The 16764-nt window shown below is 41.2% G+C and overlaps 1 protein-coding gene across 2 annotated transcripts in view; it reads right to left on the reverse strand.

Moving 5' to 3' along the window:
* ASPG (asparaginase) overlaps nt 1–16764 on the reverse strand; it is a 77038-nt gene that overhangs the window by 22857 nt on the left and 37417 nt on the right. Inside the window, exons 8-13 of one of the 2 annotated variants that reach the window (XM_019518491.1) lie at nt 14773–14958; nt 11018–11131; nt 7559–7678; nt 7117–7188; nt 4537–4632; nt 1025–1188 (exon numbers count right to left, since the gene is read on the reverse strand). In XM_019518491.1, coding sequence (XP_019374036.1) covers nt 1025–1188; nt 4537–4632; nt 7117–7188; nt 7559–7678; nt 11018–11131; nt 14773–14958 — 752 coding nt within the window. The remainder of the gene's footprint in view (nt 1–1024; nt 1189–4536; nt 4633–7116; nt 7189–7558; nt 7679–11017; nt 11132–14772; nt 14959–16764) is intronic. The other variant, XM_019518492.1, reaches the window with a different exon arrangement.

Consider the following 16764-nt stretch of genomic DNA (forward strand, 5'->3'; position numbering starts at 1 on the left):
AGGAACATCTAATAGTAGCATAATAGTCTCTCCGTTGAGCTAGAACCACTTTTGATCTGCCTTTTATAAGGTTCTTAAAATGTTTTTTATATCAAAAGAGGAGGGGGGGAAGCTTTCATAGCTCTAAGATATGGCCAAATATGTAGATGTAGGAATTGTTTAAATGTAACAGTATCATAGTAAATGGCCATGCAGGGGCCTGAGCCCCAAGTTAGCAGAGAACAGGGTCACTGCTGAGCTATGATGCACAGCTCTTGGAGAGACAAAAAGCCTGGAGTCTTTTTTGTAGATGTTTTTCCTCTTGACTCAGAACAGTCAGAATCTGGAGGTAGCTACAACCAACCCTGACAGGGGGCAGGGGGTTGGGGGGAAAACAGACATTCCCCTTCTCTATGAACAGGAATATTTGGGGTGAAAGACAGACATGCACTTTAAGTGCACTAAAACACATTGGACTCAAGCAACTTTTTGGGTTTTGCTTTTTAGGGACAGATTGAAAAAGACAGACTGTCCTTCCAACTCATGCTGCTTTTTAAGCCCCACCTAGGTATGTAGATGAGACACTTGATGCAAACCCTATTGGCGTAGTCTGTTCCTTTGTTCTTGATGGGGCGGGAGGTTAGATACACCCTGCTCCCCACTGCTCTAATTCCTGACTCTGCTTCCTGCCAAAAGAAACATAGCACCTCACCACTTTGGCCAAGATGCACTTTGTTTTTAGAATTAAATAAAAACTTCATTGCCAAAAATAGAGTTCATAATTAAGGGGCAGATGCAAAACAAAAAACAAAAAAACCTTAAATTACATACCTCCAAAATTCTGTTTACTTTAGATAAAATCTAATTAGGCAAATCATTTACTTCTCCTTTGAAACTATGGTAATTGCTGTCATTTACACAACTGACCCCTCCTTTTAAGTACTTGAGAATATGGACCCAAACCATTAGCTAGAAGTGACTGAAATCTGAAGCAAAATATAAGGTTAGTTCTTTCATAGAGATTTGTGTAAAATATTTCCTATACCTGAACTTAACTGCATTCATCAGTGGGGTAGCGCCGTATCTGTCTTTAGCATAAACGGTGGCCCCAGACTTCAGTAAATACTCAACTAGTGGCAAGTGTCCTTCACTTGATGCAACATGAAGTGGAGTTCGGCCATCGTAATCTTCACAGCTCAAGTTTCCATCCTGCAACACAGACATTGCTTGTGCTGATGAAGAGGTAACAGCAACACAATAGAAGCTGGCTGGTTCAGTAGAGAGGAGCAATTCTTCCTTTTAGCAAGTTTGACAAAAAACACAGTTTCAGCAGGACCAAAACCATTTCGGATCAACTGGGGCAATTCTGACTGCCTCATTTTGGCAATTTCAAAATTAAACATTTTGGGTGCTTCTGTACTGACTGGACCATGATGGTGGGGAACACCACTGTGAACATACATCCAGCCATTTACTCTCACCCCGCATATACTCAATGCACTAATGCTGAGAGTGGCAGCAGGCAAGAGTCTCAAAGGGGGGACATCACACCTTTTTCAGCATATGGCGTATCTAAAGTAGAGGAGGGTGGACAGGATGCATTCTCTTAACAGTTCTCTAGCATTCCCTAGCCCAGTCCAATGCAAGGCAGACTACAGCATGGTACTGAGACGCCTGCTACTTAGGAAGCAGTAAGTAAGGAGCCCAGTTGAGGGTTGCCAGGGCAACCAGTAGAACTCAGCTGACAGGAAGGGGAAGGGCCTGGCCCCTATATAATTCCCAGGCTGAGGCCAGGCAGGGAGTTCCCTGCTAGCAGCCGTAGAGGAAGGAGCTCTGCCGGACTGATCTAGGAGGAGAGGCTAGACCACAGGTCTGAGACTGGGGGAAGGACAGAGCGCCCCTGATGTGGCAGGACTAATGTTATAGCCAAGTGGCTCGAATTTATGTTGTAGCCAAGAGGCTTGAGTTTCCGTTTACTGTTTACAACTGGAGGACTGGGTGAGGCTATTAGGGGTTGGAGAAGGCCTCATAGGGGCTCCACAGTGCCCCAGAGCAAAGGGGGCAGTGCGGGGGAGCCCCAGAACAAGGGGCAGTGAGAGAAGCCCCAAAGCAAGGTGGTAGCCAGACAAGGCTGTGGAAAGCCAGAGCACCTGTGGGGCGCAGTTGCGAGAGACAAGGCTGAGGAAAGCCAGAGCACCTGTGGGGCACAGTTGCAAGAGACAAAGCTGCAGAAAGCCAGAGCGCCTGTGGGGCGCAGTTGCAAGAGACAAAGCTGCGGAAAGCCAGAGCACCAGAGGGCACAGTGAGAGTCGTGGGCCATAGAGAGCCCGAGAGCCAGAAAGGGCGCAGAGAGCCAGAGAGACCGAAAAACATCCAGGATATCAGCAAGGCTTGGGGCATGGTACAGGGATGGTTGGAGCCACGCATGGCCCATAAGGACAGGGTTCACAGAAACCTCATTATAAAAAACAGAACACATGTCAGCAGGAGAAAACCATGTCCAAGAGGCAGCCTCCCTTTAAAACTTAAGATCAAGACATGGCGGGTGAGATTTTGAGGATGCTTGAAGTAAACTTGGCACGTTAGGAGGCGCTAGGGGAGATCACGGCCACCCCTAGAACCCCGCTCCGTGACAAAGTGGTACATTGCCTGGGAATTTAGCCGTGCACGGGGAAGGAACCCATGTCCCTGAAAAGGGGAACAAACCTATGGGCTAAAACCGGACTTGAGAGAGAATAGTAGGAATACAGAGGCGACTCAGACCAGAACAGGGGGGACAGAGTAGGAAGTCACCACCCCAGATACTGTACAAGGGGAAGCATTAGGGCCCAATCAGGAAGGGAGTAAGACCAGGCTAGCTATGGCAGAGGCAGTGGACATAGACAACCTGACACAGGAGAATTTTGCCTGGCTATTGCAGATAGATGAGTTGGAGGAGAAGACAGCCTGGCTAGAGTGGGAATTAGAAGTGGCAAAGGCTCAGAAAGAACAAGCGGAGGCAAAGCCCACGGGGTTAGAACAGCAGGTACCAGCAGGGAAAAAGGAAGGAGGCTCCAAAGAAATCAGGAGCTTGATAGTGGCAGAAGCTGAGAGAACTCGTGCGCTAGAACAGCTTATTGCGAATGAAGCCCAGAAGAGCCGAGAGAGGGAAGAGAAGCTGCAGAAGATGCAGAAGGAGATGAAAGTGTGGACGGCAAGGTCGCCTGCAGCCTGCACGACCCAGGCAGGGGAACAGCAGGAGATGCAGCAGAAGCTGGAGGTGGCCAGAGGCCTAATAGGAGTCTTACAAAAGGAAGTCCACAGCCAAGTGGACCAAATAGAAGGCCTGCATGAGGACCTGGAGAGATGGCAGGAGAGATGTTTGGGGGCTGAACATCTTGTTGAACAGCTGCGAGAAAATCTGAGGGAAACCCGGACCGCAGAAGATGGCAAGGTGATCGCACAGGAGATGGAGAAGGTAAAAGCTTACATGGCAAACTATGAGGCATTGCCTGATTGGAACCTGTCCCCTGAAAAGGAGTTAGAAGCCAAAGTAAAAGAGAACGAGGGGTTATAGTCCCAGTTACAGAGCGTGGAGGTGGGAAAAGACCACCTCGGAGAACAGGTACAGTCGCTTAAAACCCTCCTAGAAGATAGCCAGGCTAAAGAAGCAGAGATAAAGGCAGAAAAAGAACAGTTACAGTTTGAAATACAAACTATGAGGAAAGAGATTCAGGGGTTGGAGGCTGAAAATAAGAGGCTACAAGAGACAAGTAACCTGATGACCATGAAAATCCGAGAACTGAAGGAGGTTAAGAGGTCAGAAGAGAAGGTAACAGCAGGGCAAGAACTGCAGACCTTAAAGAACACGGACATGCTAAAGGAAAGGCTAGAGGTTCTTGAACACATGACAGCAGGAGAAAACCGTGTCCAAGAGGACAAAAGGCAGCCTCCCTTTAATACTTAAGATCAAGACGTGGCAGGCAAGATTTAGAGGGTGCTTGAAGTAAACTTGGCATGTTAGGGGGTGCTAGGGGAGATCATAGCCACCCCTAGGACTCCACTCCGTGACACAGACAGACCTGGCAATTTTTGTTTCAAGTGTTTTCATTTTGAACTTGACCTACTTTTGAAAGAAATCATACCACTCAAACTGAACAAAATGTTTCAACTCACCTAAAAAAAATATTCATTCCAAATTGTATATTGCGCTAAAAATAATGAAAAAAAGTATATGGGTGGGAAGGTTCACTTCCAGCCAACTGCCTTCCCTTCCCTATTAAATTTGGGCCAAGCAAGACAAAAATCCATTACTGGCACAACTCTGCATGCAAAATCATAAATGGAGAGATGTCCAGTAGTTAGAGAGGAATACAAGCACTTAAAAGATTTATGGACTACCAATAACTTTGTAGATCAACATTTTCCAACTCTGGAACTTCTAAAAGGGCTAACAATATCTTAGCCTACACTTTCATCAAGACACATTGATTGTTTCTAATCCCTTACTAGTGCACCTATTAATGCAGTTTGTATTTGATACTTTAAAATAGCTTCTTTAAAAAAAGTCAATGTTACCTTTCCTCCTATGGCTTTGAGAGCATCTATGTCACCAATATTAGCTGCAGCACAGGCTAAAGAGGGAATTAATGCATCTCTAATGGCTTCCAACTCCTGAGCAACAAAATAAAATGCAGGTAGCGTCAGTAACTTGTACATCTTGTTATTCAATATTAGCATCTCTCCTACTATTGATGTCTACATCACAACAATAGTACACCCAGGTTTAGATGTAATTTCTCCATTATAAATGGGAAGCACACTAGTTATTAAAATGATCATGTCCATGTTCTTGAAGGAAAGGAGTGGTATACACATTTTCCCCAGTTTATAAAATCCAATTTACCTACAACTACTTAGGAAATTGCTCCCTTTCCAGTAATACTGGAATAAAATTAACTATCCTACACTATTTGGGACACACATGTTAATTACAGTTTAAATACCTGCAGAATTACATGCCAGTGACTATATCTGAATTCCATACAGTAATTTCCAGCCTGTTACCAATATGTGCTCATTTTAAAACCAAATATTAGTTCCTTGGGAACCATTTCTGGCCTCATTGACTTCAGTAGGATCTAGATTTGGCCAATAAATAACATGCAATTGTATCAGTATGTTCTACAATGTTTGCTTTCCTGAGCAATAAGTATATCAAGTCTTAGAGGTTATGTTTACATAGCACAATGCAGTGACATGTAGAGATCCTCAGGCTACCTCTGAATAAGCTAGCTCAGGGCTGTCCAACTTGTAGCCAGCAGGGTCCACGTGCCCCGTGGGCCACACAGATGCCCCCCCCCCCCACTGTTGCAATGATACCGCATGGACCCCTGCCCCCCACTTCTACTACTGCACCATTCACCACGTAGCCATGGCCTCACCCAGAGCTCCCTGTGCTCTGCTGCACCACTCCCCCCCAGGGCAGGCCCAGAATGCAGAAGCCAAAAGAGGGAAGGGGAGTGCAGAGACTCCAGATGCTATAACAGCTGGAGCAACAGGGTAAGCAGGGACTGAATGGGTGCCAAGGGGGTCACATGCGGCTTGCAGGCCACTAGTTGAATAGCCTTGAACTTGCTCATCCACTGGAAGCAGCAGAGCCATAGCTGAGCAATTCTGTACTTTGGGTGATGACAGAACATGGGAAAGTGGCAGCAGCTGAGCTGCCAGCAGTGATGAACATAATTTTCATAATGGAAGAATATACTACATAAACAGAAAAACTGGATTACATTTTTAAAGGTGTTGAGCCACGCTTTTGTACAAATAACATTACTAAACTTCTGGTGCATCCTAACCTTGCTTCAATGCATTTATAATGCCAATATTGTCTGCATTATTCTAGATCTAGTATGCATTAGAATACTCTACAGGGCCTTCTAAAACATGATAATGGGAAAGAGAAACCACAGTTTCTCACCACGGTGTACACTTGTCAGTTTGGTCTATGAAGTGACAGAAATGCTGTTACAGCTAAAGAGAATTGCACCTTAACATTACACCAAAAGAAAGGCATTGTGTCTCTCACAAATCTAGTGCTTTTCTAAGAAAGAATGAACGAGCTCAGAGCTGTCCAATTTCTAACCAGGTGGGCCCACTTGTCCTGTGGGCCACACTAGCAGGGTCCACATGCCCTATCAAATTTCTCCCTGAACTCAGGCTTTAAGAACACAAGTTAAACATAATAACAAAACCCCAAAAACCTGCAGCATGAAAATATTTGGCTCTATTCCACTCAGAGTTGGGGACAGAGGACAAAACAAAAATTTACAACCTGTGCCCCTCCCTGCTCTCCTTCCCCTTCTCCTTCCCCCTAAGCTTCAGACTGTCAATGCCTCACTTGTCCAATACAGTTCTGGCTCATCTCTGGCAGCACAGTCAGGAAATAAGTATTGCAATCAAAGATGAAAAGAGCCAGAAATCAATGGTTTTGCTCTGTAACCTCTCTTAGGTCTGGGCTACACAGAGTTTTTGCATCACTTAAATATTTTGGGAATTGGTTACTTCCTTTCAAAATAATAAACCCAGTATAATCCCTACTGCATTTAATTATATACTATGCTGCCAATTTAAGCCTTTTAAATAGATGTAATTTCATCCTCACAAAAACAGTATAAAAACTATGTTTAGATGAGCAACAGAATCTTCTCTGGGGCTATCGATCTTGGATTCATCATTCTGAAGACGTTTTCTGTATGACAGCAAAGAGCTTACTAACTCATGTTGCAAAATTATTTTGTCACCACAAGAACTGTCTTAAACACCTACAGCCAATTTTCTCTGTTATAAATCAACTCTTCTTCACTGCTGGTATTTTTGAGACCCAACTGCAGAATGATTCCTGTTCTACAAATTCAGAGTGACAGCCTGGAATTTGTCATCAGCTTGTTTTATATCTGACTAACTCTATGTTGCACCCAATCCCCAGTCCTTTTTGCTTTCTTCCCATCCCCATGCATCCTAAGTTGGCCCCATTTTATTATGGCCTATATTTATTCACCCTTGAGTACATTGAACCTTCCCTGAGACCAAGCCAAGAGAAGGTCAGAATACATTGTCTTGTAAGGCTCTCCACCAAGTCACGTAATATCATCCTACCTGTGCAATCAGTAGTGACACCTCATGTTTGTCAGCATACAGAATACCCCCCCTCATGCCAGTCATCTGCACCTGTGTACACAATTATGGAATTTTCCTAGTTGTCTCAAACTTTCCAAAGTATTAGTATATTTGGGCATAGAACATGCACACAAATTGGATCTTATTTTCTTTCACTTCACAAGAACCAAGCGTGACTTAGCCTTTTAGACTTTGTGATTGCCTAGAACTGTGAACCAGGAAATCAAGAGGATGATTTGATAGAAATAAAAAAGAAAAAAAAAGTTAGGGATTTGGTTGTGAAATTTTGTACTTCTTGTATGCCCCCTCAACTAGGCACTAAAATTTATGTTCCTTTTCATTTTTGCTTTGCAGTGCACCTTGAAGCTGTGCTGTTTGAGTTGAATTTTCTGCTTTGTGAGAGTTCAGTTTAAGCCCTTACCTCTTTGCAGCTTGTAGCTAGAAATTTTGCAAGTACTTGAATAAACTTGCTATTTGTGAGAGAGATCTTGGCTCCTGTGGGTACTACAGTCATTTCTCCTCTCAGATTCTCACCCAGCTTCTGCAAAAACAACCAAGATAAAGCATTATAAAAATTAAGGGGAAAGATAGTTAATGCTTTTAAGGCATGTTTTATTAGCCTAAGTTAGAAAGTTATGGGGAAGTCATGGAAAAGTGCATCAGGATCTGAGGGAACGAATGTTCAGCAGAGCACCCCAGGAGATGACAAGGTCCAACGGTCACAAACTCCTGCAAGACCATTTTAGGCTGGACATAAGGAAAAGCTTCTTTACTATCCGAACCCCCACGGCCTGGAACAGACTCCCCCCAGAGGTGGTGCAAGCACCTACTCTGGACACTTTCAAGAAACATTTGGACATTTATCTTGCTGGGATCCTATGACCCCAGCTGACTTCCTGCCCTTTGGGCAAGGGGCTGAACCTGATGATCTTACAAGGTCCCTTCCAGCCCTAATGTCTATGAAATCTATGAAAAACCAAATGGCTGAAAATTACTGTTAAAAAAAAAGAAAAGAAAAAAAATATCTTGTTTAGTAGAATGCACACATTGATTAATTTCCATAATATTGTCTATAGGCTTTAAACTGCCTTTTTGCTTAGCACAGGAAAATCTAAAGGGCAGAACAATATATCTGGAGTGGGGGGAGAGAGGGAGTGAGGGGAAGTAATATGCATTCATAGGTCAGGATCCCCTAATATGGTAAGCAGCACCCTTTCTAAATAAAATGGCATATTAAAACTCTGAACAAGAAACTAGCATTAGTAGACAAACAGTGCTTTTGGGAAATGCTCTGCACCATTCTAAGATAGTGTCTTTTTCCAGTATTTTAGGAAACTGAAGTTCTAAAGCTCTGACTACAGACAGGCACATATTTACCCTTAAGTGAACCACGGAAGTCAATGGTTTAAAGTAAAGCATGAACATAATTATTTGCAAGATGAGGGCATTAGAACTAGTCAGAAAAAAGCAGCAATCACATTTCCTGCTTAGACATCTATCCATAACCATTAGAAACAACCTCTTGAACAAACAGCAGGGAAAAAAAATCAAAATATATTAAAATCTAGAAACCAGCTTCTATTACAATTGGAGGAAAGAAGGACTAACGTTGACAATCATTAGCAAATCAATTTGGTTTCCTGACTCCAATGACTTTTATAGGCTGTCCCTGTCTTATCAAGGGTGCTGATAAAACTATAAAGCTTTTAGTTGTCTCAATTAGAATCGTGAGAACCAGACAGTGGATGTTTATAAAAGGCAAGGTATGACATTAGAAGAAGAAATGTCTTGGCTTTATCTGCATCTGGGCACATCAAAAAAAAAAAAAAAGACATTCAAGCACTTATTATAACCATCTGCTGGAAGACATATTTACATGTGTCAGAAGTTACATACTTACTGGGTACATGGGAATTTCCAGAGTTTCACAGGCTGACCTAAATTTTATGGTCATGATGCAAGTTTGGAACAACTGAGATTATTTCATTGGAAGAGAAGATTGAGGGGAGTTCATAAGACATTTTCAAATGCAAAAGGACCCATTATTAGAGAGAGAATGGTGATCAACTGTTCTGGGTCCAAAAAGATAGGACAAGAAGTAGTGGTCTTAAATTGTAACAAGGGAGATTATGTTAGATATGAGAAAGAACTTATTAGTTATGCAGGTGATTAAGCACTGAAACAGATTACCTACAGAGATGGTGGAATCTGTTACCATAAAAATTTTAAGTGAAAACATGAGAATGTTTCTCTGGGATGGTTTAGACAGAGATGATCCTACCTTGAGCAAGAAGTTGAATTAAAGATCTGCTATGGTCCCTCTTCCAGCTCTATTTTTCTATTATTCCAGTTAAAGCAGTCTACCTTCTACAGCTAACTTGGGCAACTGGTACTTGGAGCCACATTAGGCTAACCTAAGGATAATCACTCAAGTAATACAGCCTGGCTCCTCACTGCAAAGTGGTTGGATGCCAGCCTGAGTTATAACCTAACACCCTCAGCTAGGAAGCCAACCCAAACTTAAAGTACTTACAAGCCCAGGTCAGACATTTTTCTATGTGAACAGGGCAAAAACTAAAACCCAGAAAAGAACAGAGGCTAGCTGTGCACCATGGGCATCCCCAAAGACTGGCCAGGCAGCCAAACTGAAGGGCTTTTGCTAAAATACCATTTCTTTTTACAAAATACAGTTGAAATAGCATGTTCATCTGTGGAGTAATGTATGGAGTCCCACCATCCTGGGCACTGCTATTTCTTTAGGAAAGCAGCCACCATATCTTCCACTGTGCTGACCACAGGATATGTTCCTGCAGAGTCCAACAGACCCTTCCTTTAGTAAAAAGGCACTCCCTCTCTTCAAGCAAGGAGAGATTTATCAAGCAGCTGGTAGTTAAAAAGAGTCATGTTTTCTAATAAGCTTGACAGAAGAGAGATAAGGTTGACAGTACTAACATTAAAGATTTCACATACAGATAACTAGTTATCCTCTTCAAAAGTTTGTAAGAAAACAAATTTAAACTCAGGCTTGGTTTTATCCAATGGGGAAAAAAATAAAATTAAAATTAAAACTATGGAATGTCTCATGCTTACATCACCCAAAAAACCCCAAACTAATCAGGATTATGATGTCAATAAACACAAGAACAGCAATTACAATCTGTGCACTCTACAGTTCCCCTAACAAAACCAGATAGTCGATACTGGATTATATATTAGAGTAACAGTCACCTGTGCCTATTTCCCCCAAAATTTATAACATTAAGAACTGAAAAAGCATCCAGCATTACACGTGTTAAGAAATATTTATCAATTACAACGAACACAATAGTCATTCATGTTTAATATGCACACCTAATAAAAACTGTTTTATCTTCTTAAAATTACACCTAAATAATAACACTCAGAAACCACACACTTTAGTGAAATAAGTAGCAAAATGCCACCTGCTTCATTAAAGCTAAAATCTGAAGTACTGGTGAAAGCTTGGCTCCACTGAAGTCAGTGAAAGTTTTTATACTGATTCAGGTGGGACTGGGTTTCCATCTCCATTCTCAGTTCCAATTCAGGTGTTACTTATTTGGCCCACACATTGAAGCTGGAAGGCAAGCTCAATACTGAATTTGGTTTTCAACTGATCCTTAAGCAGGGCTTTTTCTCCCACCTCAAATATATCAAGCATATCTATTTTCACATTTATAATTATATCATTTGGCATTAAGAAAGATATTGTGATCATTCACGTTAAATCTGTAGAAACAAATGCTCATAGATATGCACTGGAAAAAAAAGATTATTTAATTAGACAGAGGCCAGAAGAGTAAATAGGTGAAAGTTTTATTTATAAAACCCAAATTCCTAAATGCATTAGTTAAATATTTACCTCTCTCTTTTCTTCCCAGCTTATATCAGTTTTGCTCAACACATATGACAGTTTAGCTAGGGCTGCTTCAGGTGTCATATCACTTCCAGGAATTACTCCTACAGCAGTGAGAGTCTGAATAAAAAGAGATTCACCTGAATTAGTGTAATATTCAGAAGCACTAGTGTATGGTATTGGTACGCATACATGATTGGAAACTATATAGAATGCAATATCTATTTGAGCGTTGCTGTAGTAGCATTTTACTAAAGAACCAACATATATTGGCTAATAGCCATGACTGTCAAATAAACACTTTTACATTTCCATAAATGTATTTGATACCAACACTGGTTTGCAAAGCCTATTTCTTTCCTTATCTTAACATGAAAAGGTTAGGGGTGCATATTTACATAGGTGTTAGGGTACCTCTTAGTGAACAGCTGCCATTATCAGCTTTTCAATCAGCAGCATTTTACAAATTGCCAAGTAGCCTGTTCTCACACAAACATATTTAGCTTTTTATTAGGGGGCATTACCTTGGATGAGTTCCAGCACTGAAGTGTGCTCACAGTAGGGATGTTTTCATACCCTTCCAAGCTGCATTAGAAGAGTGTGACCGGACATGAGACTAGACTGCATAATGTGCAGAGTTCTGGCAAAACCAAACACAAGCCACAAGAAGATTGCTTCTCTTTGAAGTTTAATGAATGTTTGAACCAAAGCAAAAACAGAACCAGAACCAACCTGATCTATCTTCAGTATGTACATAGAGGCCACTGACCAATGAGCAAGGCAGCGAGGACAAAGGAAGTTTATGTGTTTAATGAATGTTAAAATGGTAAGTAAAAAGGCCAGTGTAATTACTCAGGTTTTTCCAGGACAGAGGCTGTTCACTGTGCTTTGCTACACATTAGAGTAAGGATAACTATCTGGCCGACAACGCTTCATGTCAGAAATTCTCAGAGGAGCGAAGCGATACAGGGCATTTATAGACACGCTGGGGGTGGGAGGGCTTTAATTAGCGAGACTCCAAAAGCCAAGCTAATTAAAACACCCAGAGCGTCACATATATCAGCATCCCCATGCTGAAAAATGGCGATGGAGATGCTTTAACTAAAGCTCGAACAAGCTTTCAAAGTGCCCCCCACTGCCATTTTTCAGCACAGGGATGCCAATACACATGATACTGGAGTGCAGTAATTGCCATGCTCCAGCAGACTCAAGTAATCAAGTCTGTTCCTACGTGCTGGAATTACATGCAGCCTCGCTGCATGTGTATAGGAGCCCAGATTTTCCAAACAGAATGAAAGATAATATTATTTAGTGAAAAAAAATCATGCCCTAACTGTGAAAGCCCCAGACTGATATTTCAAAACACAGGGGAAAATGTACCTCCCCCCACCCTCCACATCTACTGATATCTATAGAGGTATTTGGAAGGTGAGTTTGTCCCAGAGCCAAGGAATACATTAGGGAATGAAAGGAAAAGAGGGTTCTTTAGCCTTCGTCTTCCACACTGTGCGCATCCACACATGCAATTAACACAGCGCAATAAACTCCAGCACAATTCACACCAGAGTCAGCTGCTCCTGGGCACAGCATCTGCATGTGTGCCCAGGACCACAGCACTTTGAGCCAGGACAGAGCAACCTTGGGTTAGCACTTTAGCACCCTTGTGCCCCAGCCAGCCCCAGTCACCATGTATACAGTCAGATCCCCAGTTACACAGTTTCAAGTTACACTGATTCACATAGATATGCTTCATATAACATGACCATGTTTCAACTTACACAGTACCCTGCTTCACATTTACACTGTTTGTGGTAGAGCGGTTGTTAGTTTGGAGTCTGCTTACATAGCATTAGCATCACTTGTCATCTCCTCCAAGACTGTCCATCATTTTTAGTTACGTTAACCCCTGAATATTTGTGAAAATGGCGCCAAAGAAAGCCTTTGATGTCGTGCCCAAAAGAGCACGTAAGTCTATCACCCTGGCTCAGAAAATAGAAATCCTTGATAAATTAAGAGAAGGCAATGGTGCTGCATCGATTGCTCGCCAATACAGTTTAACTGAATTGACTGTGCGTACCATTAAAAAAGTGAGCAAAACATTAGAGACTGTGTGAAAACAACAACCCCTGTGAGTTTGAGTGTCATTGGTGACTAGAATTCCTCATTTAGATAAGGCTGAGAAACTCCTTAATCTTTGGATCAATTAAATGGCCAATACAAAAGGAGCAGTTATCGATAGCGCAGCAATTAGGGCTAGAGCTTTGTCTCTGTATGAGCACATAGCCGGGAGTAGAGGTTTTAATAAGGCTATTAATTCCATTATTTTGTGTTTAAATATCCTTTTATTATGAAATAATGCTATCAAATCTTGGTCCCAGGTCCCTATCCCCCTGTTTTCCATTGACTCAATGCCTCGAGTTATACAGTTTCAACTTACACCATGTTTTTCAGGAATGTATCCCCCATGTAACTCGGGGTCTGACTGTACATGCATTTCAGCAGAATAAATGACTCCACCATAGGATAGGACTGTCCCCAACACAGTATTATCCTATGGTAGAGTTAATTAATTTACTGCTCCCTAATACTAGCACACGTGTAGATGGTGATGCTTTACTGCAAAGCTAACACCGTACATTTTGCTTTGGACCCATAATTAACAACAATAATCTTTAGAGGTGTTGTGCTTGGAGAAATATTGCAAGATAGAAAAAAAGCTCATTTCCTTCCACTATATCATAGTTGAAACAGTAGACCATATAGTTAATTAGGTTTCATATTCAAGTTCTGCAAGTTTAAAGATTTTGGTAACTTTTAGTGTTTAGACTTTACATTGTTTAAAATCCTTCTGTTCAATTACTTTCTTCAGTCTCCACATAGTTCTGCTGCAGTAGTAGAAGAGTATGGACCTCCACAACAATCAAGCTCCTCAATCTTCTAACATTAGCTAAAAACTTTACAGCTCCCAAATAAAAATCCCAGTTCTCATTTCAGAAAAGAACCAGGTTTCAATCTTGCAAAGGCTGCTTTCCCAATACTTCTATTTCCCCTTCCCCCTACCCATTTCCCAATGATCAGTATATTGGCAATTTAAATTACAACATTTTTTCTGAAGCAGAACTAAAGCTGCATCAACTCTTTTTTTCCAAGCTATTAAAACAACTGAACCATACAGTATAAGGCTGAATACAAGGCATATTATACAAAAGGTTAGCCATTAAACAGTCAAGTTAAGTAAGTCAAACGAAGTCACTTCCCCCCTTACTCTCACAATTCAGAGCTCTCACGTAGGTCACAAACTCCAGTCAAACCAAGACTCATTAGCTCTAATGATGCAGCGTCTAACCTGAGGGTTATGAACTGCGCATTGGAAACCTATTAAAAATATTTTGAATTTCTTCGATATCAAGGTCTCTCTCTGCAGTTGAATTTTTGCTTAAAAAAACCCAAAAAACAAAACCCACACACCCCTTAGCTCCCACCTGCTTTTAGGTCTCCACAGGTTATAGTTTAACGGCCTTCATTCTGCAAGATGTCCCAGTACACAATATACTGTGTACATCTCTCTCACTATAAACTACATTGCCACATGTAGATTAGGAACACCGGCAGTCATATAAGGAAAACCATTTAGAACGCTACATGGGTTTGTAAATGTTTTGGCCTTATTTTGTAAATTATTAAAAGCAATGACAAAACTGTATCAGTCAAACATTCCTTTTACACAAAATCAGAACCAGAATGAGTTTTATTTCCCTCACCTGTCCAGTTGCATAGACCGGAGTAACAGTTCCTCGTAAGCACTGGGTACAATTTAAAATCACTACTTTTCGATCTGTTGCTTTCTTCAGTTCTTCCAGCAAATCTTCTCTGTTATTTGGTGCATTACCACTTCCATATGTTTCAAGCACAATGCCCTCAATAGGAGGCTGAAGAAATGCCTTCACCTGTTTAAAGTTGCATATGTCACATAGCTATACCAGTATACACATTTGATTTAAAATCCCTTTTTGCCTCCCCCTGCATATTTAAATCAAAGGATTTTACAAAAATACTAAATTATTTTTAATGAAGAGCTAAAAGCATAGCTAACTTGGATGGCGTGATTGATGGTATTTATGGAGGATGCTCTCAGCTGAGTATACATTCTAACCACATTCAAAGCTGTACAAGTATGACAAATGCAATATCAGAATTCAGGGGAAAAGAAATTGAGGAAGGGTCCAAAACTGGTGGGTGGAAGCCTACAAGTACAGGGGGAAAGAGTGGTCCCACTGGGGAGAAAATAATGTGGGAAGCCAGGTGAATATGGACCTTAGCAGGAAATCAGATTCAAAATCTAAAGCACATCAGAGCACATACAAGATCATGGGACATCTGAAAAAATCTGTAATATCAGTGCAGGCTAAGATAGATGTAGGGTGATCACTTTATCCAACAGTAGGTTGGCTCCCCCCACCCCGAAGTCAGTTCAGTATACAAAACATAATTTCTTCAGTGAGGAAATCTCTCTGGAATCTACTCACAAGTGAAATGCAACAAAAAAACCTCACGTTTACAAAGGTGTGTACTACTGGGAGCCTGTTAACTAATAATAAGGGTGCAGCTGTGCAAATTATACAACTGAAAACCAGTTCAATCTCATCTGACACAAGCCTTTCCATGAGAAGGATGCTGACAAAAAGTGATGCTAGGATTACTAACTTCACAGTGCCTCCAAACATGTTCCCTCAATCTGAGACATAAAGAACTATATTTAATTAAAATGCTGGGTTATTTTTATTTAAGCAGGAATAAGAATCTTATAAAGTAATTCTTCAGGCAGTTTTAAAACTTGCCCTTTGTGAATATCATTTCTACAAAATACAAATGGAATTTTCAAAGGAGGCTACGAATGCTGACAGCCTAATTCTCTTAGTCTCCCATGGAAAAATAATCACAGATAGATGTACAGTATTTTAAAAATAAACCGCATTTAAATTATTTAATTATTTTCACAGAAATGACCTTGGGGATGGGGGGAAGGGAAGGATGAATTATTATTTAAATGCCATTACCGAGTTTATGCTGGTGCATCACAGTAGAACATCAAGGGATTACATTTATACTTATCAAATGAATATAGAAATATTTATAAACTGAATGAATAGATTTCTTATTTAATCTTGAAGGAAAGAAGTTTACTTCTCACCAGCTGGAAATTAGGTGGGTACTATATCTTAGTGTGAAAAAGATGTTTGGTGAAGTTCTTTTCCTAGGAAGATATTTTAGACAACTTAGATATTTCTTTGTTGACCACATACAGCATAATCCCCCTTGATGCTAGCTATACAGTAGGAGTTTATTACATGTCTGCCACCTCTCTGCCTTTCCATCTGTTCCTATGCACCTAAAAAGGATGCTAATGCAATTGAGGAATGCTGTTTAAACTACCTGATTCAATTTAAGATAGCAATGGTCATGAAAGAAGTAAGAGGCCAGTTTAGTGGAGGTGTGGATATATTAAGCAGTAAAGAACATCACAATAAAAGTACATCCTTCAAAGTGATCCAGAGGCCAACAGTTGGGTCTGATTTATCAACAGGACTCCATATGGGAGCGGGGAGTCACGCTACTGAATCCTGTATCAGGAAGAGAATCTTAAAGAGAAGCCTTAAAACAGCAGTTTTCTCTTTCCAGTTCCTTATATTGTGGGTTCTTTGCCAGAGGCGCGCACGCGCACACACACACACACACACACACACACACACACA

Source organism: Gavialis gangeticus, unplaced genomic scaffold (assembly GCF_001723915.1).
Source record: "Gavialis gangeticus isolate Ggan-Ray unplaced genomic scaffold, GavGan_comp1, whole genome shotgun sequence".
Taxonomy (NCBI): domain Eukaryota; kingdom Metazoa; phylum Chordata; order Crocodylia; family Gavialidae; genus Gavialis; species Gavialis gangeticus.